Genomic DNA, 23,890 nt, shown 5'->3' with positions numbered 1-23,890 from the left:
AGCCAGAGTAAACGAGGGATAGACATTGGGAGATGACCAAGCACTCAGGGCCAGGCGGATAATCACTAAACACTGTAAGCGATAGTGTCATGATGTCGGATGTATAGTAATCAATCCTGCGCTCCACCTGGTGTCGGCAGTGTCTACGGTCATTCCGGGTACGGTCATTCCGGGGCCCACCAGCGAGCCGAGGCAGGCTGGATCAGAGATCCACTTCGAACGGTGGGCACTGCATGACTGACCCCACCACACTTCGGCAGAGGACATGATAGCAGGGACAGCAGGGACCCAATTATCGACTATCTGCTTACCCATGTGAAGCCCTTTCCGTACATCCGAGACCCCTGAAGCTGGTTTGTCGGAGCAATGACGCATTAGCGGATTGTACGCCTCTGTACAGGGTCCTGTCTTTAGTTGCAGTGTTTCTTTCTATTGTCGCCGGACGTTATCTCTAGTCTCTGATGCCGTTTGAGGACTTGAACATCACGATCGTGACGATAGGAATGATTGAGCACTTTTATTAATCGCTTTCAATATGGTTCAACTCATGGTTGTTCTGAACCCAAGGGCGAGTCCCAGTCGAACCAGCAGCAGCGTTATATTGGAGCTATTGAGTTTCTGACTATCACTCTATTCCTCGTTTGCATGCAAGATATTCTCCGCCTTAAAGACCACAGCTTCCTTTGGAAGAAAGGGCAAAAGCAGAGCAGTGTCCCAATACAGCCAGACCTCCTTGAAATGCAATCCTTCCGGAGTCTTCTCGTCGTTGCTCTTCCCGATGATGGCAATCATGGTGACAGGGATGCTGACAGTTGGCTCCCTCTCCTTGTTTCCGCGAAGCCACAGGTTGCGAATGTTCTGGGTGTAGATCTGGCTTGTGCCATCGTCGCGTTCAATCTCCAGAAACTGGACCCAGTCGTGATGGATTCGTTCGAACACGCCAAACAGTTTCTTCATCCAGGCCCACATCTCATCCCCTCCGTGATAGACCGCGTTGTTCTGGTTGTGAAAGACCACGTCCTCTGAGTAGAACTTGAGGCCGGAGCCGCTGTCGTAGCCTCTGGAGTCTACGGCATCGACATATTGCTTGAAGAATCTCTGAGTCGGTGTAGACGGGCCATCCATTTCCCACTGGGTGCCGGAGATCTGACTGACAACTCGAGGCATGGTGGAAATTTGCAAGTATTGGATTCGGAGCGTCTTTTAAGAGGGGTAAAATACTTGAGGGTCAAGGTATACTGATTGGAGTGTGCAGATCAAAGAAGTCTGTGGAATAAAGTCCTTGAATCTTTGGGGACGGACATTGGCTCTATATAGCTATTCAACTGCGACTTTACACAGTATTAGTAGCCCCGCAGGGAATCGTGTTGCGTTTATCCGAGGCACAGTGCTGCTCTGGACATTCGGATGTCAGTACATGGACACATGACCTGCCCTTAGCAACGCCGAGCTGGCTTGATTTGCTCAAGCAAACTTTATACCCCGCCTTCCTTACCCGTATCTTTTTCGTTTCTCCTGCTTTCACTCTCCCCTGTATTCTGGTGCACTTGCCACACAGGTCGGCTGTATGTATGATACGCGGAGCCACGTCCGACTCTTATTAGTGCGATATATCGACTTGATTCTTCACCTTAGCTGTACTAAAAGACTTGGTGGCTTTTATATTTAATGCTTGCTCAAGCTGGTCTAAAGACGACTGAACCAGTGGGGGTATTTTCTGTACAGACAGTGTTACCAAAGTTCAATTGAGGCATATCTATTTGATGTAGGTCAAATCTATCCTAAGTAATGACGTCGGTTTTGTGCTCTCAGTCCCTTGCCAAGGCCACGAACTACCTCAAGCAAAGGGAACACCCTCGCCCGGCTCGTTCACGCCGAGACCAACCTTGCCTACAGTGGTCTTGGACTCGATTTGGCGATGGGCTTCCTTTAGCCCTGCAAGAGTCAACTTGTACCGCTTGCCAAGAGTTGGGACAAGCTTTCGCTCATCCATCAGGCGCGACAAGGTTGTAAACATGTCGTGATAGCCTTCAACATTGGTGCGATGATACGCCGCAGAGCCGAGCCAGTCCCAGGAGAAGGTCATTGACTTGGACATGAACTCGGTTCCGTAGAGACTGACGTCAGCCTGGACAATGGTGCAAGCCTTGCCGAAGGGTGCGCAGATTTTGGCGATGGCATCCACATATTGTTCAGTCCTTGCCAGGATGTAGACATATCTAGTCAGCGTAATCAGCAAGGTATATGGTGGATAGTCAGGCACTTGGCGTTGGTATACTTAATCGGGACGTCCAGGTTCAAGGCTTTGACTTGTTCCACAAGATCATGCCGGTGGTTGACTACATGAGTGGCGCCCATCCGCTTACAAGAATCCATAGTCTCTTGTCGAGACGCAGTAGCAACCACTACTGGCAGGTTCAAGACGTTGCGTGCCAGCTGGATAGCAGCACTGCCAACTCCGCCGCCGCCATTAATCTAGGTTGCGCGATAGCACGTCAGCCAAAGTATGATAGACTTTTTCCTAAACAGCACTTGATGGAAGATGAATCTCACGTACAATCAGTATTCCGACGTTCTCATTGGGTTTAATCTCAAGCCGGTGGCGCAGGGACTGATAGGCTGTTCCGAAAGTCAAGCCAAAGCTCGCTGCCTCGACAAAGTCGAGCGACTTGGGTTTGTGAGCGCAGTGGAATTCGCCGACGAGCTGGTACTCTGCATAACTGCCCTGGCGAGTTGTCGCTCCAACCCACGAGATATCGTCGCCGGGCTTGAAGAATTTGCAGTCGGGGCCGACTTCCAGAACAGTCCCAGCACCATCGTATCCAATGATGTGGAAGCCTTTGGGAGCAAACTTGTAGTAATCTTGTCCCAATTAGTGGCTGAGTAGCACTATAGCGGGAGCCTTACCTGGTGCGTCGTCGTAGATGCCAGCCCGGATCTTGGTGTCGATTGGATTAACAGAGCAAGCCTCGACCCTGACGATCTCGTTAGGAATGAAGCGACAGAGCGGAGTTGAATAACTTACTTGACAAGAACATCACGGCCCGTCGGACTTGCAGGTCGCGGAACGTCACGGGACTCGAAATTGTCGATGGAGCCATAGGCAGATACGCCAACCGCTTTCATAGTAGACATTATATCTGATGTTTCAAGATGATACTGTGTGAGTTCGTTGTGAGAAATGGCGAGAAATCTCATGAACTAAGCACGTCGGAACTTCCATACACTATAGAAGAGAAGCTGGACTTATCCGCCGTCGGCGTTATGACTCAGTGTCTTGTTTGTTGAAAATAACAGAAGGAAGTCTATACGGGCAGTGATTATTGGTGTCGGCATAACTCGGAAGCTTCACCCGAGGATGAGGAAAGAGAACAGCTCGTTGCTTACGAAAGTTGCTTTTGCCTAGTGTTCCAGACCTGACTCGGCGTCATAGTCTCGGCCCTGAAGCCCCGGCCAACCGTTGCGACAAGGTTTCCGGGGGGTGGCAACTAACTCGGCGGGGTGGAGATGATCGGCCGTTGAACCGCGGCTTCTCCGCTTATTTGTGGATGCATGAAAGTTGCTTTTGCCTGGTGTTCCAGACCTGACTCGGCGTCATAGTCTAGGCCCTGAAGCCCCAGCCTACCGTTGCAGCAAAGGTTTCCGGGGGTTGGCAACCAACTCAGCGGAGTGGAGATGATCGACTGTTGAACCGCGGCTTCTCCGCTTTTATATAGTCCATAAATTGATCACATGACGCCATTCGTTCCCAGGGCCCGGGAAGTTGATGCAAGTCGGCCGAGTAAGAGCGGGTTGTTTCCATCCCGTTACATCCGCTTATTTGTGGATGCCAGAGGTGTTTGTTAGCGCGCCTCTTCATTTGGGCCTTTGAGTGACCCTCAATGCGGCGTGGGGTACGAACGGGCTGGCTAGGCCAATTTGTCTTCTCCACATATGCCTCGGCCTAGATACAGTTTGTTGATGCTTTCAAGATCGTCGGCCTGTGCCGTCTGCCGCTATACGAAAGACCCTTAACACCCAAGTCAGCTTGAATGCAGAGGTTGCAGGGGTGTCTCGGACAGACGAAAGGTTTCAAGCTACATGATTGCCACTATCGTACCGGGGCAACACGGCTCAGCTGGCAGGAGCAGAGTGCTGTGACACATTGTTAAAGTCATCGAGGCTTTACTGATTATTGATCTGTCTCCGGACTCCCGGCCTCCACCTCATCAGGGTGCCCTCCCAGGTGGAACGTCGGCAGCTGTCTTGGAGTCGACGGCTCATATGAGGTTTTAATAACCCTTTATCGCCATCCGACTCATGAAAGCACCTAGAGTTTGCAATCATGATGACTATATAACTATTCGCAGTCATTAAATCACAAGACGTTTGCCTCGAGTATAATTCCGTTACTTTCCTTTTCATACCCATGCCGGCGAACATGACTCTGCCCCGTCAAGACATTGAATTCAAGGCTTGCGATGGCACCATTCTTCGCGGATGGTTATATCCAAGGCACGAGATCTCGCCATGCATCATCATGACCCATGGAGTTAGTTTTCTCCCTTTCCCGTCCCTGTTCTGCCTCTTTCTCTTTAGCAGTCATGCTACGGTATGCCGGATCGTTGACTTGTCTACGTCTCACACAGCTTGGCGGCACTCGCCACTTCTTACTGCCCCGGTTCGCCTCCGCTTTCAACGAGGCAGGATATGCCGTCTTGCTCTACGATAACCGTAACTGGGGAGACAGCGATGGTCTACCTCGACAAGAGTCGAACCCAGCGTTGCAGCAAACCGACTACTTCGACGCATTCAACTATGCCATCACCTTGCCCTGTGTCGACGGCGACAGGATAATATACTGGGGCAGTAGCTTCTCGGGCGGCAATGTCATCTATGCGGCAGCGATAGACAAGCGAATCAAAGCTGCCATCATTCAAGCGCCTGCCGTGTCTGGCGAGACTCGATCTCTTGCGTTCAGGCATCGCATTCCGGAGCTACTGGAGGACAGAAAACGGATCACTTCCGATCTGGGTCATTCTACTGTACCGCTGATTGCGCCTGATCGAGAGTCTGCTGATCCGTCTAAAACAGACGCCATGTTCCCAACCAAGGATGCCTACGACATTTTGATTGAGCAAGGGAATTGTGGCAGCCAGTGGGAAAACTATGTCACGTCTCAGACTCAACTGCACATGCTCAGTTTTGAGGCTCAGGCAATGATCCATAGGATCTCCCCCACACCGCTCCTGTTTGTCATCCCAGGCAACGACGTCCTTGTTTCAACATCGTCCCAGATGGATGCCTTCAACAAGGCTCGGGAGCCGAAGCAGTTGCATTACCTGAAAGAATGCGGCCACTTTGATATATACCTGGGGGATTACTTTCGAGACAACATCAAGGCGCAGATCCAGTTCCTAGAACGATATGTTAAGTAGTTGTCGACTTAATACTGACAACACCTGGCCTACTACTGTAATGCAGGGAAGATGCCGAATGCGGGGTAAAAAAAAAAATGTGTCACGTGACTTTACTGTATGAATAGCAATACTCTTTATCTAACATCTTTTTCCTTTCCGCTTTTGTCGCATCAATTGAATGGACATCATCCCTTGAAGTGACAATCCAATCATCTCCACTAGTTAGTGGACTGACGCTGGGTGCAGATTCTGAGACACATTGGGGCTAAGCCTTTTACCCTGTCACTTGCGACGAGCGCTGGGTTGGGTTGACAGTTCGTTATGATTAGTTTTTAATTGCCCCTTCAATGGGGAAAGTGCTGATGTGGTGAATGTGGAGAGTAGGGAGTAGGGAGAGATGGTGGGTGCCGGGAAGCTCCGCGAGCATTCTTCAAAGTTGCGCCAATAAGATTTGCTGAGTGATGTACGGATACTGTTTTGAGGCTTCTCTAGTGCTTAGAAAATCAATGCAAGGACTCAGGGGCTTCCACGCTCGGCATGCGTGCCGAGAGCCCAGCCCATTCCTTTGGCTTGCTTCCCGCGGATGATTCCGAAGGACTAGTGGCTGACTGGTGGCCGCCATAAGTGAAGCCATGTCTCTAGTCCAACGCCTGGTTTCTTCTACTCTTAGGTGCAGGCCCTCAGCGGCAAACCCCTAGCTGCAAAGGAAGGCGAACAAATGTTGCGCGCTCTGTGCGGGGAGCGTGAAAGATGATAATGCTCCTCTAAGGATCCTGTACCTACATTTATTGCAGGTAGCTTGATGCACCTTTGGTAGTACTTTTGAGAATGGCAGCTTTCTTCGAGCCTCGATGGGCGTTTTTAGGGCCAACTTTACAAGCTACCAAGTGTCGCAGCCATCTTTGAAATGGAACCTCGCCTTGCCTGATGCAGCAGCAATGACGCTTTAGTGTCTTTGGGGGATGTCCATGAGTAAGACAAAACACAGTTCGCACTTGTGGGCGGATGTGAGAGCTACCAGGTCGGGCTGCAGCTCTTTGATGAGGAGTCAAATTATGGACAAGACAGGCCCATGCACGAAGCGTCAGGTACTTTATTCAACAAGCTCACCTCCAAATCTAGGCTCACCAATACCACCCTTGCAGAGACTACCACCCCGTCAAGATGACGAGGAGAAATCATCATGCCCATCCCATCTTGTCAAGCCATGCCATTTGTTGAGTCCGATATTTTCGTACGCCGTCCTTGGTGCCATAGCCGGGCGCTTACGGCAATGTATTCATCTGTCTCTATACGCAAGTACAACCCACGTACCGCGGCGGACTACGCCATAGCGCACATGCGATCAGAGAGGGGTTGCGTGAGTCAGAATCCTTCCTTGTGTGTAGTTGCGGCTGCAAGCCTCGTCAACGCTGGTAGACCAACACCTCAAGGACTAGTATCGCTGTGGCTGTTTGATATTAGTTAGATAAATTGCACAAGACTCCCATGTTTATTAGCTAATGGATCTGCACCCCTCATATTTATACAACCCAGTCGCAGACCACTGCCTCAACCGGATTCTTTCCTTTAAGAGTGGGGATCCAGGTCTGCTCCACCTACTTGGATAATTCCTTTGTTCCACATCAAGTCATCGACCATTTGCTGAATGGCTACCCCCGGCTCGGATCCGGCTGTCGATGCGCAGTCCAGATCGCCGCTTGTCATAGCGATCTGCATCTCCTTCGTGGTATTGTCATTTTTGATCGTCGCCTTGAGGCTCTACGTTCGCGTTGTTCTTCTCAAGGCCCTGGGTCCCGATGACTGGACGATTTGCGTTGCTCAGGTACACTTCTCTTAACGAAAAATCTCTTAGGGAGGACTGTCAGCTAATGAATTTTGCCCAGGTCCTTTCCATCGTCGTTTCTATAACGACTATATTACGTACGTCGTCCTATTGTTATTTGCAGACAGATGGATTCTAAGAACTGTCCCAGAGGCTAAATTTGCCCTTGGTCGTCATATATGGACTCTACCGCCAGATCGTATCCACAAACAGTTAACGGTCCGTATCCGTTCCCGCAATCAAGCAATCTTAGACTCACTATTGTTAACTATATTAGGCTCTCTATGTTGGTATTATTATTTATACTTTAGGATTAAACCTTATCAAGATTTCTTTTCTACTACAGTATCGTCGTATATTCTCGAACAAGATCATGAAACGAGTCACCCTTCTTCTTTTATGCGTCATTTCAACATGGGCCGTCGTCCAGATACCAGTGCTCGCACTTACCTGCTTTCCCCTGTCCGCTATAGTGCCAGCCATGGCGGATACCTGCCTCCCGACTTTCCCTAGTTGGTACTTCACGGCTTACTTCCATATTGCTACCGACTTCATCATCTTCATTGCCCCCTTGCCAACCGTGTTTTCTCTAAATATGGGGTGGAGGCGGAAGCTTTGTCTGGCAGCTATTCTCTCTATAGGACTTTTGTAAGTTTTGAATTTATCTCTTTTAAGTTGAAGATACTTTATGGACGCTCAAGGCTAACTGCCTCGACACCGTAAAGCACATGCATCATATCTATCATTCGAGCCACGACGCTCCACCGATGCCTTGTTACACCAGACCCGACGTGGGACACGACAGATGCTGCATGGTGGACCGCTGTCGAGATAAACTGCGCCATCATCTGCGCATCTTTAGCCACTCTGCGGCCTCTTCTTGCTAGATTGGTCCCTGGTTTCAGTTCAAAATTGACTGACGGTTCGAACAAGTCCTACACCTTGACTCGACCCAATAGGACGACATTTGAGCGTATGCCAACGGCCTCCGGAGGACGAAGCAACAATAACTTGGCACTCGACGTATTTCCTGTACCAAAGCAGGGCAATTTTGTGAAAGAAACAGATGATTCGAAATATAGAGTTCAGGCAGAAATCTATTCATCAACGTCAGATTTGAGAGCAGTGGAGGTGGATCAGCAAGAGTGTGTCCCTGATGCTACTACTTACAAGCCCAATATCAAGGTCACGTACGAGGTGGCTATGACTAGCGAGCTGTCTGGTAGGGCGCCGGTAGGAAGAGGAAGGATGAGAAGCGATGATCAGATATTTGGACCACTTTCTGCGCCGACTATCATTTGACTCTTATCCAATTTAATATTTTTCACTTTGCACCTGATATATATGGTAGTACATTCGCAATGATTTCACAGTCGTTCTGTGATGGTGCTGTCAGGCACTTGAGAGTTTCAGTACAGTCGGGCCTAGCTAAGATGCTACTTGGGTGGCCACGGCTGCTTTCTCTAGCACTCTATTTTAATACTTATAGATATCAGTAAGATTATACTAGCCAGTATATTAATAAAATCGAAGTCTTTAGCTATCTCTAATGCCATTAGGATTCCTGCTGGTGGGCTGAAGTACAGCGCAGTATTAGCATGGATCCAATATTCTAGATGCACCTTGCCAAGAACGATTTCCACTGATATATAGCTGGCACCATTAACCAGCTTCAGACCTTGGTGTGTGTTGTAATTCACGACGACGGGCTTGCCGTGAACGAACATGAAGACGGCACACACCGGGATAGCGCTATCGTCCCCCTGTCCCAACATCATGAGGGCTTCCTCCGCCGGCTGGCCGTCTTTCCACTTGTGCTCGGAAATGAAGATGCGGAGCGGGGTCTGGCATTACCTCTGGAAGGCGAGCGTCGCCTCGATATTCAGATTCCAGCGGTTCCTCTTCAGCGGCGTCACCACGGTGATCCCCGACTCCCACTGTGCATGTGTAGCCTGTCTTGTTTCTGCCGATGCCGGTGGAGGCAACGTCGTAGTACTAGGATGTGTTCTCCAGGGCGGGACAGCAAGAGAAGACGTTGCCTCCAGCTGGGTCTTATGCGGCTGTAGGAAATCTACTCTAGGCCACGACTCTGGGCGTGCAAAGAATATATACGCTAGCTCTGTGTCTCACGAAGGGTGCAAAATGACATTGCTCCTCCTATCCAACGCAGATGACAGAACAGAGCTGATAGGCATACTGGACATGAGGAAATATGTGAACGATACTAATACCTAGTTCTCCATCCTCCTCGGATCTTACTGCCGACCAGCAGGCCGCTCTTGACGCCCACAACGCCGCCCGCAAGGTGGTTGGCCAAGTTGCTCAGGTCTGGGACGAAACCCTCGCCAACAATGCCCAGGAGTGGGCTACCCACCTCATCTCGGTCGGCAGCTTGACTCACTCTGAGGGCAGCGGCCAGGGCGAGAACCTGTACATGCAGTCTGCCACTGACTCGCCGTTTGCCAATGCTGACAAGATGTGGATTGAGGAGAAGTCGAGCTACAACGGCGAAGCTATTGGCGAGGGTGACTTTTCTTCCTATGGCCACTACAGTGAGTTTTTATTGTGATCTAACGCAATGTCTTTGTACTGACTTATCGCAGCGCAAATCGTCTGAAGCAAGAGTACCAAGGTCGGTATGGCAGTTGCATCTGGAAACGGCGGGACCTATGTTGTTGCTCGTTACTCCCCGGCTGGAAACTACGGTAGTAAGCCAATTCGAGTCTGTAAGGTGGCATTAACTAACTTGATTACAGCAACGGCGAGACTCCTTACTAAAGGCAGGCCTTTGGGTTTTTGCTATCGCTGGCTCGTGTGGTAGGGGATTCGTGGCATGATTTGTGATCCAAATGTTGGAATTCAGAGGCTGCTTGTCCATGCTCTCCATACATCACAGTACAATATAGAAGCAAAACAGAGCTCTTTCATTCCGATGTCGCCGTGACTCACCTGGTGACACTGTGAAGTCCCACCACTTATCGTGTATGCTCCTAGATTCTAATCCAACGTGCCTCGTCCGTCATCGTCATTTAGACGTCATAGATTGTGTGACATCGGCTTGCTACTCTTTCAGATCCTTGACGTTATCCAATATGGTCTCCTCCAAACTTGTCCAGCCCGGTCGTCCCAAGTCCCGAAGTAATTGCTCTGCCTTATCACGAGGTTTAATCTCGTTAAGATCTTCCCCGCCTGAAAAGTTGTCGGGGAACTTCTTCTCTGGCTGATCCTTACGTAGGATCTCCAGAACCTGGTCCCAGCTGAACCGTCCTGCAAATGCAAAGATGCGCTGACCCTCCAAGCCAGAGAAGATAGCTGCGGCGACGTGGAGTCTACCAGTATCCTGGACGTTGACGTAGTACTCTAGAGATATTGAGTTAATATTCATTACTTTGTATCGACCGACAATAGGCAGCACTTACGGCGCACAACAAGCTTATGCACGAACGTTATTTCTCCCTTGTACAGAGCAACAAGAAATCCAGAACTGCTAGGGTATCCTTGGTTAATTAGATCAAGAGCTTTGCCGAAGTTAAAGTTTGGAAGAACTGGACTTGATTAGTCGAGGTGCACCGCCTCAAAGTGCAAGTCAGACTTACCGGTATTGACAACAAGATCAGGGCGGTTTTCTCGGTTCTCCTTGTGAAACTTCCACACTTCTTGTTCCGCCTGGGTCTTGCTCGCTGCGTACACAGCTCCCGCGCGATCCATGCCATAAGGAGGCTCTGCCCAAGCTTTCTTGACAGCATCTTCGTTCCAGGTATCCTCAGTAACAACAATACCTGGCGTGTCCAAGGCCGAAGACACGGTCGCGGCGGACGACGAGGTGAAGACGAAGCGCTTCACGCTGGGCTCGCCGTAGGACGCTTTCAAAGCGTTGACAACAAAGGCGATAGCATCGGGAATGACCTTGTGTGGGTCGGGATCAAGGGACATGATGGAGGCTGTATGGGCGACGATAGAGACGCCCATTTGATGGTTGTGAGTACCTTTCATGGTGTTTCCGAAACCTGAACCTACCTTTAACGGCCTCGTCAAAAGCCCCTTCAGCAGCCATGTCTGCCACCTGGTGAAGTTCAAAGCGTCCTGGCCCATGGTTCTTCTCAAAGACATTGGCCAGCCAAGCGTTCTTCCCTATATCTCGGACAGTACCACGGACGTTGTAGCCATACTCGAGGAATTGGTCAGCAACATGCGAGCCCAAAAGGCCGTTGGCTCCGGTAACGAGAACCGTCGAGCCCTTGGGGACTGCGAGATCATGGAGAGAAGGCATTGCTAGGATGTTTATTGGATGTGATGGTATGATTTATAAAGTGTGGAATCTTTGCGGGGGTCAAAGAAAGATAAGCACTAGAATCAGCTTCCTTTAAATATCCAACAGACAACAATACAGTAGACAGGCGTATAACGATCACGGATGTAACGATGTCTAACCTATAACGATAGATTCCTATTTCCCATTGAATTTCACTATAAACATAAACTAAACCCTGATGTAAATAATGTTTTAGAGATCTCTAGTTAGACTTAAATTCTTTACTTTAAAAAAGGAAAGCTTTTCAATTCTTTTAAGCTTTATTTATGTTGGATAGCACGTATGACCAATTGATGACCTCGAACATGTGTGTATTCTCGTATCTCTGTAGCTCCCCTCTTTTCCTTGCTTCCTAATATAGGCTAGCCGGCCGGAGGCTTGGCGAGCTCCCTCCGACAAACCCCGGTCTCACACGTGACTCCCTGGAGCCTTGGTGTTCCAACATGCCTCCAAATATTTAGTGGCTTATGTTAGCTCGATTATGTAATTCTTCCAATTAACCGACTCTGAGGATGAGGTATGAGATCTCAATACCAGCACCTTCTCGGACCGTCTTTACTTTCCCCATACCCACAAACACAAAATTATTAACCCATCCAAATTCCGCAGATCGACTCGAGATTCTTGGAGTTACATATAAGTATTCTTCCCCAAAATCAAAGCTTGCTCCGGGGGTGCCACCGAACACTTCGTTCGTCTTTGAGGTGAGTTTGAATTTACCCAGATAATGCATGTCTAGATTGATGCCCTTCGGGCCGACCGAGCTCATTCTCGCATCCACAGTTGCAGTGGTTTGATTCTGGCCCAGAACCAGCCAGTCAGAAATTGATGTAATCTCAAACCTGGTTTTCCCGTCGATCGTCTCGACGTATCCATTTTCCCCTGAAGTCCGATAAGTATTGAAGTGTTCAGTAGAGGTTGACTAGATGGATTAAGCGAACCATTTATAACCGTAAGGTCAGAAAATTCATTGCCAGGTCCCATTCCAGTCGGGAGAGACACCGACACGTTGACATTGAAGACAGGGGTTAACTCGAGGGAAGCCATGACAATAGACTGAAGTGAGTAGTTGAGAAATTATGTTCGATGATGATTAGTTCGGACTATATCATATCCTTTCTCTTTATATTTCGGATTCGCACATTGAAGCTTTGTCATTAGCGCCCGCGGTATAAACCGCACTACCTCATATTCCCCAATTGACAGTCCGCGTCTGAACCCGAGGCCAAGTCCGGACTCAGTTCCGAGAATGGAATTACCCCGACCTGACCCCAATATTAGTCCGAAGTGCTCGAGCCGCAGCTTCCGCAAGCCCCACCGGCGGGCCCGCTCTGGCCGTATTAATACGGTCAATGATCCACAGGCTTTACATCACATTCGGGTGGCCCCGCCCTGGCCGTATTAATACGGTCAATGATCCACAGGCTTTACATTATTTGGGTGGCCCCGCCCTAGCCGTATTAATACGGTCAATGATCCACAGGCTTTACATCACATTCGGGTGGCCCCGCCCTGGCCGTATTAATACGGTCAGTGATCCACAGGCTTTACATCACATTCGGGTGGATTTGAAGTTACAGTTTGTAAGCACCCGACTTGTCTGGCTCGTCTTGTAGTCTAGCGGCAGACTTCTGGCCGTATTAATACGGTCAGTGATCTATAGGCTTTACATTACATTCTGGTGGATTTGAAGTTACGGTTTGTAAGCACCCGACTTGTATGGCTCGTCTTGTAGTCCAGCGGCAGACTTTTGGAGCGGAAATTGGGATGCCTTATCAAACTCACGTAAAGAAATACATCTTAGTACTATACATAAAAGTCGTGAAGTCCTCTTTCTGAATGAAGGCTGATATCTCGCAATCATCTCTCACCGTACTTTCACACTTCAAGGTCATCAGTCACACCACGATCCTACTACTACTGCTGTACAAAGGACATGTCGTTTTCTGTCCGCATTCTGCATTCTGTACAGGAAACCACCTTTTCGTCCGTGCGTCACCTAATAAAAAGCAACGTCATCTAACAACAACCGAACTTATACCGACTACAATCATCGTACTACCGGTACCACCCTATCGGTTGTTATGAATAAACAGTAGTAGTAGTACATAGTAGTTAATGATTGTATTAAAAAGAAAACCTGTAGCGTAGCGAGTCGCCAACTTTTGTCTCACTGTTTAGCTGTCTTACTCTGATCTGATTTTCCTTCTACTATCATCTACCAGGCTTTCTAACCATACGCGTATGGTTTAGTTAAACCATATATTACTCATATATTGCCCATACACCTATACCATACAGTCTGAGGCGTATGACCATATATGATCATACGCGGGATAAAGTTGCTCCGAGTCAAAAATAGTCGGGTAAGGAAATCGGCGGCACTAGAACACTTGACCATCCTCCTGGTCCTGAAAGGCCGCTCTTTCCAATAGATCCATAAGGTATAAAGGATACTTGAATGGCAAATCGGTTGCTTAAGCTAGGCGTGGGTAACTTGGTACTGCTGTGCAACGTCTCCGTAGCTCCAATCCTAGGCATAAGGCAACTATGAAGATCGCTTCGAGTCACATTTTCAGACTTCATGTCAAGATCAAGTCGCTCACTTATAGCGAACAGGTAGTACGATCCTGCCTGGTAGGCAACAGCTGCTGCCTTGCAGGCAGCCACAGTATTCCAGATCATATAGTCTCATACGATTCCACGCCTTGAGAAAGAAATCAAGTCTCATTCGTTACCCGATTCACTGAGGGACCCTCTGACCGGCCGTCAGCTAGCCACGCCTCCATGTCGCGCGACACTTCACCACAAAGCTAGTGGAAAGCCATAATACCTGTTGATTGCTTGCGATGGACTCCTTCCTCAGCCGCACGCCTAGTGAACGCGAGTCCTCCATAGCTGCAACAATCGAGACGGCTTCTGAGATACCTGATAGGCAGAGCTTACCCTCCGTTGAATCTTCCACTTCAACAACTCCAAAGCGCAAACGCATCACTACGGCCGATGCGACGTGGCAACACACCCGAAAACCTCAAGGATCCGAGCCTGAGCGCGCTGGGCCAAAGCAAGACTTAGTGTTCTACTGCAAATACTGCAGCAACCCACTGTACTCCACATACGTGTCTACCACATTCCGCAACCACCTACTTAAGATACACTCAGTTGAAGCTGCTGGCTCAGAGCCAAATTCAACCAAGAAAGCACACACCAGCCTCATTAAAGAGGCGTTCAACAAAGCTGGCGAGATTAAGGTTACTAAGCTTCAAGAAAGAGAGGAGCAAGTGCTTCGGAACGCACTTAATCCAAAGGCTGCAATAGAAGCCTTAGTCCAGCTGGTTACTGTCCGCAATCTTCCATACAATTGCAATACTTAGCCAGAGTTGCACGCTCTGCTCATGGCGGCAAATTATACTGCAGAAGAGCTTATCAATACCTCCCACGGCCATATCCAAAAACTCTGCTCAAACTCATATGCAATCCACAAAGATATTCTCCGAAAAAAGCTGCAATCCTCACCTGCCAAGCTTCACCTCTCCGCTGACGTATGGAGCACACCAAACCACAAAGCTTTCCTAGGAATATGTGTGCAATTTATGTAGGAAGGCACGAAAAATCCCTGCCAGGCACTGCTGGCCTTACCTGAACTTCCTGGCATAGACGGCCCTGGAAGCCACAGCGGAGCCAAGCAGTGGAAGCTCCTTCAGCCAGTCATTGAGGAGTACGGCATCTCACGCCAGCTGGGATATATTACAGGAGATAATCACGGTTCCAATAATATGCTATATCGTCTATTGAGCCACTTCCTTGATGGACGAGGCGTCGCCTGGAATGCAAGACACCAACGGATTCGTTGCCATAGCCACATTGTCAACCTTTGCGTCCAAGTGTTTCTTTTCATAGATAGCAAAGAGGCTGTGCTTGAAGCCTGCAGGCAGATTGAAGAGATGGACCAAGCTTCGTTCAACATTGATATGATGCAGGGTTGGAAGAAGCGAAAGGACCGTGGCTGGAGTCAACTCGGTGCGCTCGGCAAGTTGCATAATACTGCTATCCATATTAGAGCGAACGATTACAGGTATAATCTCTTTCAGAGGCGTGCCGGCAAAATCCTCGGGCTCGACAACGATACACACTGGAACTTATGGTTTCTTCTGCTCGATGCTGCTCTTAATAAGGAGGAGCATATCAAGTAGTATCAGAACAAGTACTACGACGCCCTTGTGGACGACTACTTAGCACCACAGGATTGGTAAAACCTTCGCGAGATGCGGAACTTTCTACAGCTATTTTAAAAGATAACTCTCCTTACTAAGGGATATTATTTAACACTCGATCGTATATTATTTACGATGGACATCCTTTACAAGCATTACCAGCAAGCATTTAATAAATATAAGATAAACTAATAGCTACTTGATCTAGTACTGACGAGCTGGTATATCTTCGACAAATACTACCAGCTCTCCGATGAGAGCCCGGCATACAGTGCAGCGCTTATTCTCCATCTATCCCGTGGAAAGGCTTATATATAGAAAAATTAGCCAAAGGCATAGTATAAGAAGATCTTTACTGGAGTGAAGAAGTTGTGGGAAGACGAATATAAGAACCTGCCAACTGTTTATACTACTCTTTCCATTGTTCCGGCACTGGAACTGGATGAGTATGACCTGCTTGCACAGGAGCTTAATATCATAGGCACAGAGCCCGACGTTGACGAATACAAAACCTACACCTCCCAGCCACCCATTCCAATCGACTGCTCCCCCCTTGCCTGGTGGCTCCGCGATGAGCAGAAGGAGCGCTTTCCCCGACTATCAAAGATGGCAATAGACATTCTCTCAATACCCGCCATATCTGCTGACCCTGAGCGTACATTCTCTGGAGCACGGCGTACAATTTCGTGGGATCGAATGCTCCTTGGAGCATCGACAATTGAAAAGGGGGAGTGCTTAAAGAGCTGGATTCGCAGCGGTATAACGGTAGGGCTACAAGTAGACGAGGTTGAACAATACGAGTACATGGCAGAGGAGGGAAGCACCAGCGCTCTAGGGGAAGATGTGGGCCCTTGACCGGTTTGACGTCATTTGCCGTATGGGCAATATATGGTTTAGTTCGCCATACGAGAATAAATCATACACCATAAACCATTCAGGTCCGTATGGCGTATGGCGTATGGTTAGAAAGCGGGGTCCCCGCTTTCCCTCTACCTACACCATAATCAACACTTAACTTCAGCGACTCATTGCGCAGCCAAATTAAGTCAGAATGGTGTCGCAAGTACATCAATCACCTCATACAAGAACGAGGATTGTTTGGAGGTACAATTCGGGTGTGTCCGCCACCGCAATCGCACGCGAAGAGGGGCTAAGTCGGCACGCGATTTACAGTGTGGTACGGCGGTATCGAGACCAAAAGAGTGGTCAAGATCAACCCAGGCCCGGCCGGCCGCGCAAGCTAGGAAATCGGGGAAAAATACGAATACTGAGAGTCATAGAGAATGACCCTCATATCCAAATCAAGGAATTGATTGAGGAGGCCGGATTGAGCTGCTCTAGGAAGACGATTCTAGCGTTCCTAAGAAGCGAGGGCATTATGCATTTCAAGTCAATTATCCGGCCCTTTATCGGCGAGGCTACGGCCAGAAAACGCCTTCGCTTTGCTAGGCGATATGTGCATATGTCTACAGATTTCTGGGAGTCTTGGACCTTCTCGGATGAAGTTATCGTGGCCCGAGGCGAGGGCCAGAGACGCACTTGGTGCTTCTGTAAGCCGGTATGTTATCTCTTTGCAATTGTGACCTCCCTGACCGTTCCTAGCATGAGAGACTATTCAGAAAGAATGTTCAGACCCGAGTCACTCCAACGAGGCATTCGCAGATGTTTTTCAGCGCCTTCAACTATCGCAGGCGCCTTCCAATGGTCCCTCTTTACGGCGATCCGGATTCTGATCGTGGCGGCGTTACGGCGCGAGTTCTGCTTGAATGCCTGCAGCAATACCTTCCTCAAATTGTCACTAGAAATAGCCGCTTTCAGCACGATGATTCCCCTCTTTTTCGGTCGCGATTGATGATGAGCTGGCTGCTAGAATGGTGCGAGAACAGAAGGGCCGAGATCATAGACTGGCCGCCTTACAGCCCGGATCTCAACCCCATTGAAAATCTATGGGCAATACTCAAAACAAGGGTCTGCGAGCGATATCCTGAGCTCTCGACGATGCTAAAAAACGAGGAATCTAAGCAGCGGCTTATTGAAGCTGCGATTGAGCTGTGGGAAGAGATTGATCTGGAGGTGCTGTAAAACCTAATCTTTTCGATGAAACGCAGGATGCAGGCTGTAGTTCGCGCACATAGCTGGTATACAAAATATTGAAGATGCCGCTGGAAGCCCCATTCAATAGGCTACAGATTGATATATAAAAGGAAAGAATGAATGAATTTATTCCGCCCGGGAGGATACGCCTCATAGAGCCCACAACATTAAATCTCGTTACATTGTTTTTCCGGCTTTTAGCCCTTAGACCCTCAACCTCTCCAATCCTTACACCCCGCCACTTTTCTCAGCCCCTGCGACAGGCCTGCTTGAAGGCCAACTTCTCCAAGTGTTTAGTATCCCTTCTTCAGCAGCTGAAGCCTGGTCTGTCTACTAGAGGCTGTACTATGTCAGTTCTTGTTGTATTATCTGATTGATTAGTATGTTTTTTCCGTCTGTGTAGCATCCAAACGGCCTGTGCTTATTGCAAATTTGATCGCTACTCGCACTGCTTGTAAGTTTGGGCTCCACTTATACCCGTCCTCTGCTGTCTTGCCTCCTAAAAAGAACGATAGATTGCCCACCTTTCCTTGGTCGACATTTCGCATGTGCCCTCGTTGCTCGTCCCATCGTATGCATCAGAAGAGGAAATGGTCGACTGTTTCTTCTTCCTGGCCGCAGTCGCATGTATCTATCTCCGCTGCGCCTATCCTATGCAGATACCTATTGACCCGCACCATCCCCGTTCGCAGCTGTACCAGGATGTCGGATTCGCGTCTCTTCAGGGGGTTATATAATGTGACTATGTGCTTGCCGGGCAGCGCCTTGTCGAGCCGCTTCGAATAGCCGCCTAAGCTTTCAGGTAGCGCCATGCGCTGTCGACGTTGTGCTAATAGTATTCTCAGTTGGGTCGATCGGGTCTGGTACGGCGGTTTCGTTGTTTTGTATCCGCTATCTGTTGCTTTTTGCGCTTCCGCTTTTGCTTTTGCTCCCAGTATGAACGACTTATTTGTGGCCGATACCCAACGCATCTTAATGGTGTTGCCACCCTTTTTAAGTCGTTCGGCATACTTATAGATCTCCCGGATGGTGCCTTGTCCTGACTGCTGTTGAGGTTTTGCAATTGCCTGCAGTGCCGATCGGTTTCTCGTTACAACGATCACATCCCGATGCCGGAGCCCATCAGGCATGCACCTGAGGACTACTGCTATCGCTTCCAGCTCGGCTGTGTATGCATTCTGCTCGTCTCTCGGACCAAGAGTGACAGAGTACCTTGCTACTACATCATCCGCTCTTCCGCTGGCGGCGTTGCGCACCACGCCGCCCATGCCTACTGTTCCGTTCCTCACAGAGGCACTCGTTGCGATGCGCACTTCTCTCATATTGCTGGTCTCGGTTACCTCGTCATCTGTGCCTTCATCCGCTATTGCCTTCCTGCCTAAGTCTTACTCCACCACTATATGTCCGTGCTATAGTGGTAGTGCATATAGCTGGATCGTTTCTATCCGCTCTACTGCACCATCGTGGGTAAGTGCCAGCTTCGTTAACGGCGACAGATACCTCCATATCTCCCTCACCCTAAGCGTCACAAGTAGGTGCGTCTTCGGCAGCGTTTGTATGTTGACGTAGACCTGCGTGCCGGCCTGCGTATGACGTTTGCTGACTGGTATAATACTAGCTTCTGCTCCCGCCACTGCTGTTGATACTGTCTTAAAGGCTTCTGTAATTGCTTGCGCGTCCATCTTCTGTACCTCATTCAGCCACTTTATCTCCCTTACGCTGCGTCGGTGAGACCACATGGTAGAGGCATAGTCCATCGTCGGGGCTACTGTTGCCACAAACGGCTACCTCGCCGTTCGGAGAGCTAGCATCTTCAATCTTCATAGACATATGGCCGCTCGAAGGCTCCACGTAGCTGCTTTCGCTATATACTCCTTATACTGCAACTCTAAGTCTATTACCAGTCCCAGTATCTTGCTGCTTTTCTTTGGGTTGATTGTTTGGCCTTTAATTATATAGAGGCTTTCGTCGGTGCATTTAGGATGGCGCGTGAAGTATATGATGACCGTCTTATCTTCCTCAAACGTCGCTCCACTCCATCTCTCCCACTCCATCTCTCCCACTCCAGTGCATTATCGATGACAGCCTGAACGCCTGCTCGGTTGGCCTCTGCTGTCGGACCCATCACCCAGGCCGAGTAGTCGTCGATAAACGCAATCGATCCACCCTTTGCATCGATCTTGAAAAGGAATAGCACCGGTGACAAGGGCGACCCTTGCGGGAGTCCGGCCTGTGGCAGCTCCCGTCGTTCAGGGGTGTAGCCGTTTACTACAATCGTTGCGGACCGGTTGGAGTAGAAAGCCCCTTCACGTCGAAGCTTATCAGGCTGAGTACCTTCCGGTTGCACCACACTTTGTAGATGTACTCCTGGAGGAGCAGGAGTGCCTGCTCAGCCGATTGTTGTTTTCTCCCGCCGAAATGGTTTGTAGGTAACAGTCCGAATGTCTCTACTGCGTACGAGATCCTGTCCGCAATGACCGCCTCTAGGATCTTGCCCAGCGTTGATAGAAGTGAGATTGGTCTCCATGACTTGGCCACCTTGTAGTCGTCCTTGTCTGGCTTCTTGAGCGGGATGATTTTCGCACTTCTCCACTGGGCAGGCAGCTCTCCGTCTCTCAGGGATGTTCGGAACAGATGCAGCACCCGGTCTCTCACTACGGGCCAGAGCTTCTTCCACACCATCGCCGGCAGTCCGTCCTCGCCCGGAGCTTTCCGTGCCTTGGCCGCCATCACCTTCTCTTCCACCTCCTCCAATGTCAGCTCTGGCATCGCTACTTCTCGCTGCACAGGCCAGGGCCCTTCATCCTCGATTACAGCCGGCAGAAGCGGGAAGAAAACGCTGAGAAGCTCCTCTGCCTGCTCCGCCTTGTCGCTCGTCGTCGTTCTATCTCTTCTCTTCAGGGGAGGTATCTTATCACCTGTCGCTTCGCCTCCCGGCGAGAGGTATTTGGCCGATTGCCAGATGTTGGCTCTATCTTTAAGAAAGCTGTCCCAATATACCTTTTTCTGCCTCTTAATCCCATCGTGGTATTCTTTTGCTGCTTCTCTGGCCTTTTGTTCTACATCCGCTGCCTCCCGTCCTCGTCGTCGGCATGCTCTTGCCTGGTTTCGCCAATACGTGTATATCCGCCGCAGCCGGGTCAGGTCCGTCGTCCATCATCTCTTGGCGTATGGCGATGGCTTAACTTACGGGACCAGACTGTTGATCGCATCAAGAACCACCGATATCAGCCTGTCCGTCTGAATCTGCACTGTGCCACCCCACAGCAATGCTTCCAGCTTCGTCCTCACCCTCTCCTTGATCTCCAACTAAGATGCATTCTTAAATAGCAGTCTATCGCTGGGTGGTCGTTCCGGCGGTGTTGTGTTGAATTCCGTTTGGATCGCCCGATGGTCTGACCTATGCTCTGTTGGATGTATTCCACAGTTCGTTATTTCGGCCGCCAGCTCCATCGACGCCAGCACCAGGTCAATCGTACTCGCTCTACCTCCCGGACCTTCCTACGTCTTCGTACCTCGGGGCAGCAGGCTGTGGAGGCCATGTTCCCCCATTAGCTCTATGATCGGCCCAGCTTCGCCTTGCCTTCTTTCCGTCGCCTCGTCGCCTCCCCACAGCATGTTGTGGCGATTGAAGTCTCCTGCCAAGATCACGTCAGTTCTTCTCCCGGATCCATGGCGGAACTCGGCAATCGCCGTGTGTAGCTGCCTCATTGCGACTTCGAGTGCCCGCGCGTTCCTCCCTTCTACATACACCGACACCACCAGCACATCTCTCTCGGGGAACCCGATGATCGCTCTCGTTAGGTCTGACGATGCTATTGGGATCTGCTGTACCTCTAAATCCCTCCGTATCCAGAGCATGCTGTGGATCGGCCATCGCGATTCACGTGGCTCATGCGTCTGGGTGGGGATCATCTTCATCCAGTTTCTGTGGTGGTTGGGCGCCGTCATCACCTATCCCTCGATTGTGCATGCCCACGGCTCTGCCACCGCCAACGCTGCGTAGTCTCCAAGGTCTTTGTCGTTCATTATGCTCAGATGCACCTTGTCGTTCTTCCGTACGTTCAGTTGGTATACTTGTAGCCTAGTGCTTATTTCCTCGCATTTGTCGCAATCGACATGCCTGACGGAATGATTCGTGCTGTCCTCCGCACGATATGTATATTGGCTCTGTTGTCTCGCATTGTCCATGGTAGTGTCCTCACTCTGCACATCTGCTATATCTCTGCGCCTCTTTACAGACGAATGTCTTGTGGCTTAGGCCCTAGCAGTTGTATTATTGCACTACACCGGTCTTGGGTTCGACAACGCTGGTCCTCGCCGATTCTCCAGCGAGGTGAAAGTACTTACCTTCCAAGAGTCGCCTTGCGTCACTTTCCTTCGTAACGTAGATCACCATCGACCTGTATGCTTTGCCGTTCCCCTTGTCGCTGAGCCAGTTCATCCTAGTAATTGTCACTTCGTTCTCTTAGCCGAGTGCCTCGGCGACCCCGGGAAGAGGGTTGTCGTACGAGTCCAGGACGACCGAACGGTTAGCCTATTAATCTTGACCGAATATAGCTGCTCTCTCAAGATCTTTGCTCCTGGTATATTTGCTCCTAGCGCCGCTTCTCGAACCATATGCAGTTCCGCCTCGTCTCTGCAGATTACCTTGATGACGTTGGTGTTCCTAGCACCACTGATCACCGCCGCGCACCTCCATTTCTCGTCTTTTACTCTTGCTCTTACAACGGCCTCGATTGCCTGCCGAACCTCTCCGATCTGCGCCTTGTTACTGTCATTGTGACCCGCTCTGGATAGGTCTATCGTTCAGAAAAGATCCTTTCCAGGAGACGAAGGTGGCGATATAGGTAAAGATACCAGCTCAGGGAATCTAACAGCGCCACTCTGCCCCTCCGCTGGTGACATACGAGCTATATCTGCAAACGATTGCCTAGGCTTCGTCTGAGTGGAGCCGGCTACAGCGCTCTGTGCTATAGTATCTAATTTTTTATGGATGCATTTGATTTCGTTAGCGGCCTGCACTTAAAGAGGTTTAATATTGCGTGAGGTGTACTGCTACATTCATTTAAGCTCCTCGATCTATTCCTATATCAGCTTTTGTTCTTATGCGGCTTGCGACTGAATGCCTTGAATGTCTTGCTGTAGTTGCCCGATTGCTTTCTCCTGGCCCTCAATTAATTTCTTCAGCGCCTGCTGCTCCTTTTTCCACGCATTCCATAGGGTCTCAATAATTCTCTCGTGCGAGCTCGTGATTTCCTTTACTGTTTCCTCCTGTGCCTTCGCTATTTATTTTATTGTTTCTTTGCGTGTTTCGCAGATTAGGGCTTGTATCACTATCCCAACGTTACCAGATAGATTCTCCAACCCTTTCGCTGTCAGTCTTCGCGGTCGGTCTGATTTGCGCATGCTGGAGTCTCGAGGGCCGAGGTCCTCGGGGGACACAACGATGCTATCCGAGGTCGCGTCCATTGCGCTGTTTCGCGTCGCGTCGCGCTACGCTGGGCCCTTCAAACCCCTACAGCAGCACCGCCGAAGATTGTAAAGATTGTAAAGATTGTAAAGATTGTAAAGATTGTAAAGATTGTAAAGATTGTAAAGATTGTAAAGATTGTAAAGATTGTAAAGATTCAGGATAGATATGATCGATTGGTATATATATAAATATTTATTTGATATTTATTTGATTTTGCTAGAATTAAATAAACCTGAGGCCTTCATTTGGTGGAGGTACTGTGGCACCGGGTTGACTTGGGGTGTGTCGTAACTTTCGCAGCCCCACTGTAGCTCATCTTAAAGTCTAGCGGCAGACCAGGATCTTCTAAACTATATCCATAAATACCTGAGCCGCAGCTTCTACAAGCCCCACCAGCGGGCGCCGCCCAGCGTAGCTCGCCGTATCAATACGGTCAGTGATCCACAGGCCTTATATTACATTCAGCGGGTTTTAAAGTCACGCTTCGTAAGCACCCGACTTATCTGGCACGCCTTGAAGTCCAGCGGCGGACCAGGATCTTCTGAACCATTTCGGTTAAATGACGAGGGA

The 23,890-nt window shown here is 49.6% G+C and overlaps 9 protein-coding genes across 9 annotated transcripts; 4 read left to right on the top strand and 5 right to left on the bottom strand.

Moving 5' to 3' along the window:
- Positions 1-630: 630 nt before the first annotated feature.
- BGZ61DRAFT_374873 (uncharacterized protein) lies at positions 631-1,167 on the bottom strand (the record flags this gene model as incomplete). Its single annotated transcript, XM_046242370.1, has 1 exon — positions 631-1,167. One exon carries the CDS (start codon positions 1,165-1,167, stop codon positions 631-633), a length of 537 nt encoding a protein of 178 aa, XP_046093753.1.
- Positions 1,168-1,771: 604 nt separating this feature from the next.
- Positions 1,772-3,595, bottom strand: BGZ61DRAFT_435751 (chaperonin 10-like protein). Its single transcript, XM_046243999.1, has 5 exons — positions 3,026-3,595; positions 2,908-2,975; positions 2,558-2,862; positions 2,279-2,475; positions 1,772-2,219 (listed from the first exon to the last, which is right to left on the bottom strand). The coding sequence occupies exons 1-5, from the start codon at positions 3,196-3,198 to the stop codon at positions 1,838-1,840; spliced, it is 1,125 nt and encodes a 374-aa protein (XP_046093752.1). The 5' UTR covers positions 3,199-3,595; the 3' UTR covers positions 1,772-1,837.
- Positions 3,596-4,420: 825 nt separating this feature from the next.
- Positions 4,421-5,417, top strand: BGZ61DRAFT_500862 (alpha/beta superfamily hydrolase; the record flags this gene model as incomplete). The annotated part of the gene is made up of 2 exons (XM_046251622.1): positions 4,421-4,531; positions 4,629-5,417. 2 exons carry the CDS (start codon positions 4,421-4,423, stop codon positions 5,415-5,417), a joined length of 900 nt encoding a protein of 299 aa, XP_046093751.1.
- Positions 5,418-7,047: 1,630 nt separating this feature from the next.
- BGZ61DRAFT_320403 (uncharacterized protein) lies at positions 7,048-8,121 on the top strand (the record flags this gene model as incomplete). The annotated part of the gene is made up of 5 exons (XM_046238929.1): positions 7,048-7,224; positions 7,286-7,322; positions 7,376-7,443; positions 7,502-7,872; positions 7,950-8,121. Coding segments are annotated over 5 exons (825 nt in total), but the record flags the coding sequence as incomplete, so codon positions are not given.
- A 1,345-nt stretch (positions 8,122-9,466) lies between these two features.
- BGZ61DRAFT_317411 (CAP domain-containing protein) lies at positions 9,467-9,925 on the top strand (the record flags this gene model as incomplete). The annotated part of the gene is made up of 2 exons (XM_046238889.1): positions 9,467-9,789; positions 9,844-9,925. Coding segments are annotated over 2 exons (405 nt in total), but the record flags the coding sequence as incomplete, so codon positions are not given.
- A 271-nt stretch (positions 9,926-10,196) lies between these two features.
- On the bottom strand, positions 10,197-11,494 carry BGZ61DRAFT_406074 (uncharacterized protein; the record flags this gene model as incomplete). The annotated part of the gene is made up of 4 exons (XM_046243149.1): positions 10,197-10,584; positions 10,644-10,769; positions 10,821-11,210; positions 11,242-11,494. 4 exons carry the CDS (start codon positions 11,492-11,494, stop codon positions 10,286-10,288), a joined length of 1,068 nt encoding a protein of 355 aa, XP_046093748.1. The 3' UTR covers positions 10,197-10,285.
- A 538-nt stretch (positions 11,495-12,032) lies between these two features.
- BGZ61DRAFT_487540 (uncharacterized protein) lies at positions 12,033-12,583 on the bottom strand (the record flags this gene model as incomplete). The annotated part of the gene is made up of 2 exons (XM_046249986.1): positions 12,033-12,418; positions 12,478-12,583. 2 exons carry the CDS (start codon positions 12,581-12,583, stop codon positions 12,033-12,035), a joined length of 492 nt encoding a protein of 163 aa, XP_046093747.1.
- A 1,802-nt stretch (positions 12,584-14,385) lies between these two features.
- BGZ61DRAFT_487539 (uncharacterized protein) lies at positions 14,386-14,910 on the top strand (the record flags this gene model as incomplete). The annotated part of the gene is made up of 1 exon (XM_046249985.1): positions 14,386-14,910. The coding sequence occupies one exon, from the start codon at positions 14,386-14,388 to the stop codon at positions 14,908-14,910; it is 525 nt and encodes a 174-aa protein (XP_046093746.1).
- An 8,087-nt stretch (positions 14,911-22,997) lies between these two features.
- Positions 22,998-23,483, bottom strand: BGZ61DRAFT_468679 (uncharacterized protein). The gene has a single exon (XM_046247892.1). It carries the CDS (start codon positions 23,314-23,316, stop codon positions 23,134-23,136), a length of 183 nt encoding a protein of 60 aa, XP_046093745.1. The 5' UTR covers positions 23,317-23,483; the 3' UTR covers positions 22,998-23,133.
- Positions 23,484-23,890: the final 407 nt, after the last annotated feature.

This window comes from Ilyonectria robusta (assembly GCF_021365365.1).
Source record: "Ilyonectria robusta strain PMI_751 chromosome Unknown BGZ61scaffold_79, whole genome shotgun sequence".
Classification (NCBI taxonomy): Eukaryota; Fungi; Ascomycota; class Sordariomycetes; order Hypocreales; family Nectriaceae; genus Ilyonectria; species Ilyonectria robusta.
The sequence above is the reverse complement of the archived record's forward strand: the minus strand, read 5'-3'. Positions and strand labels throughout refer to the sequence as shown.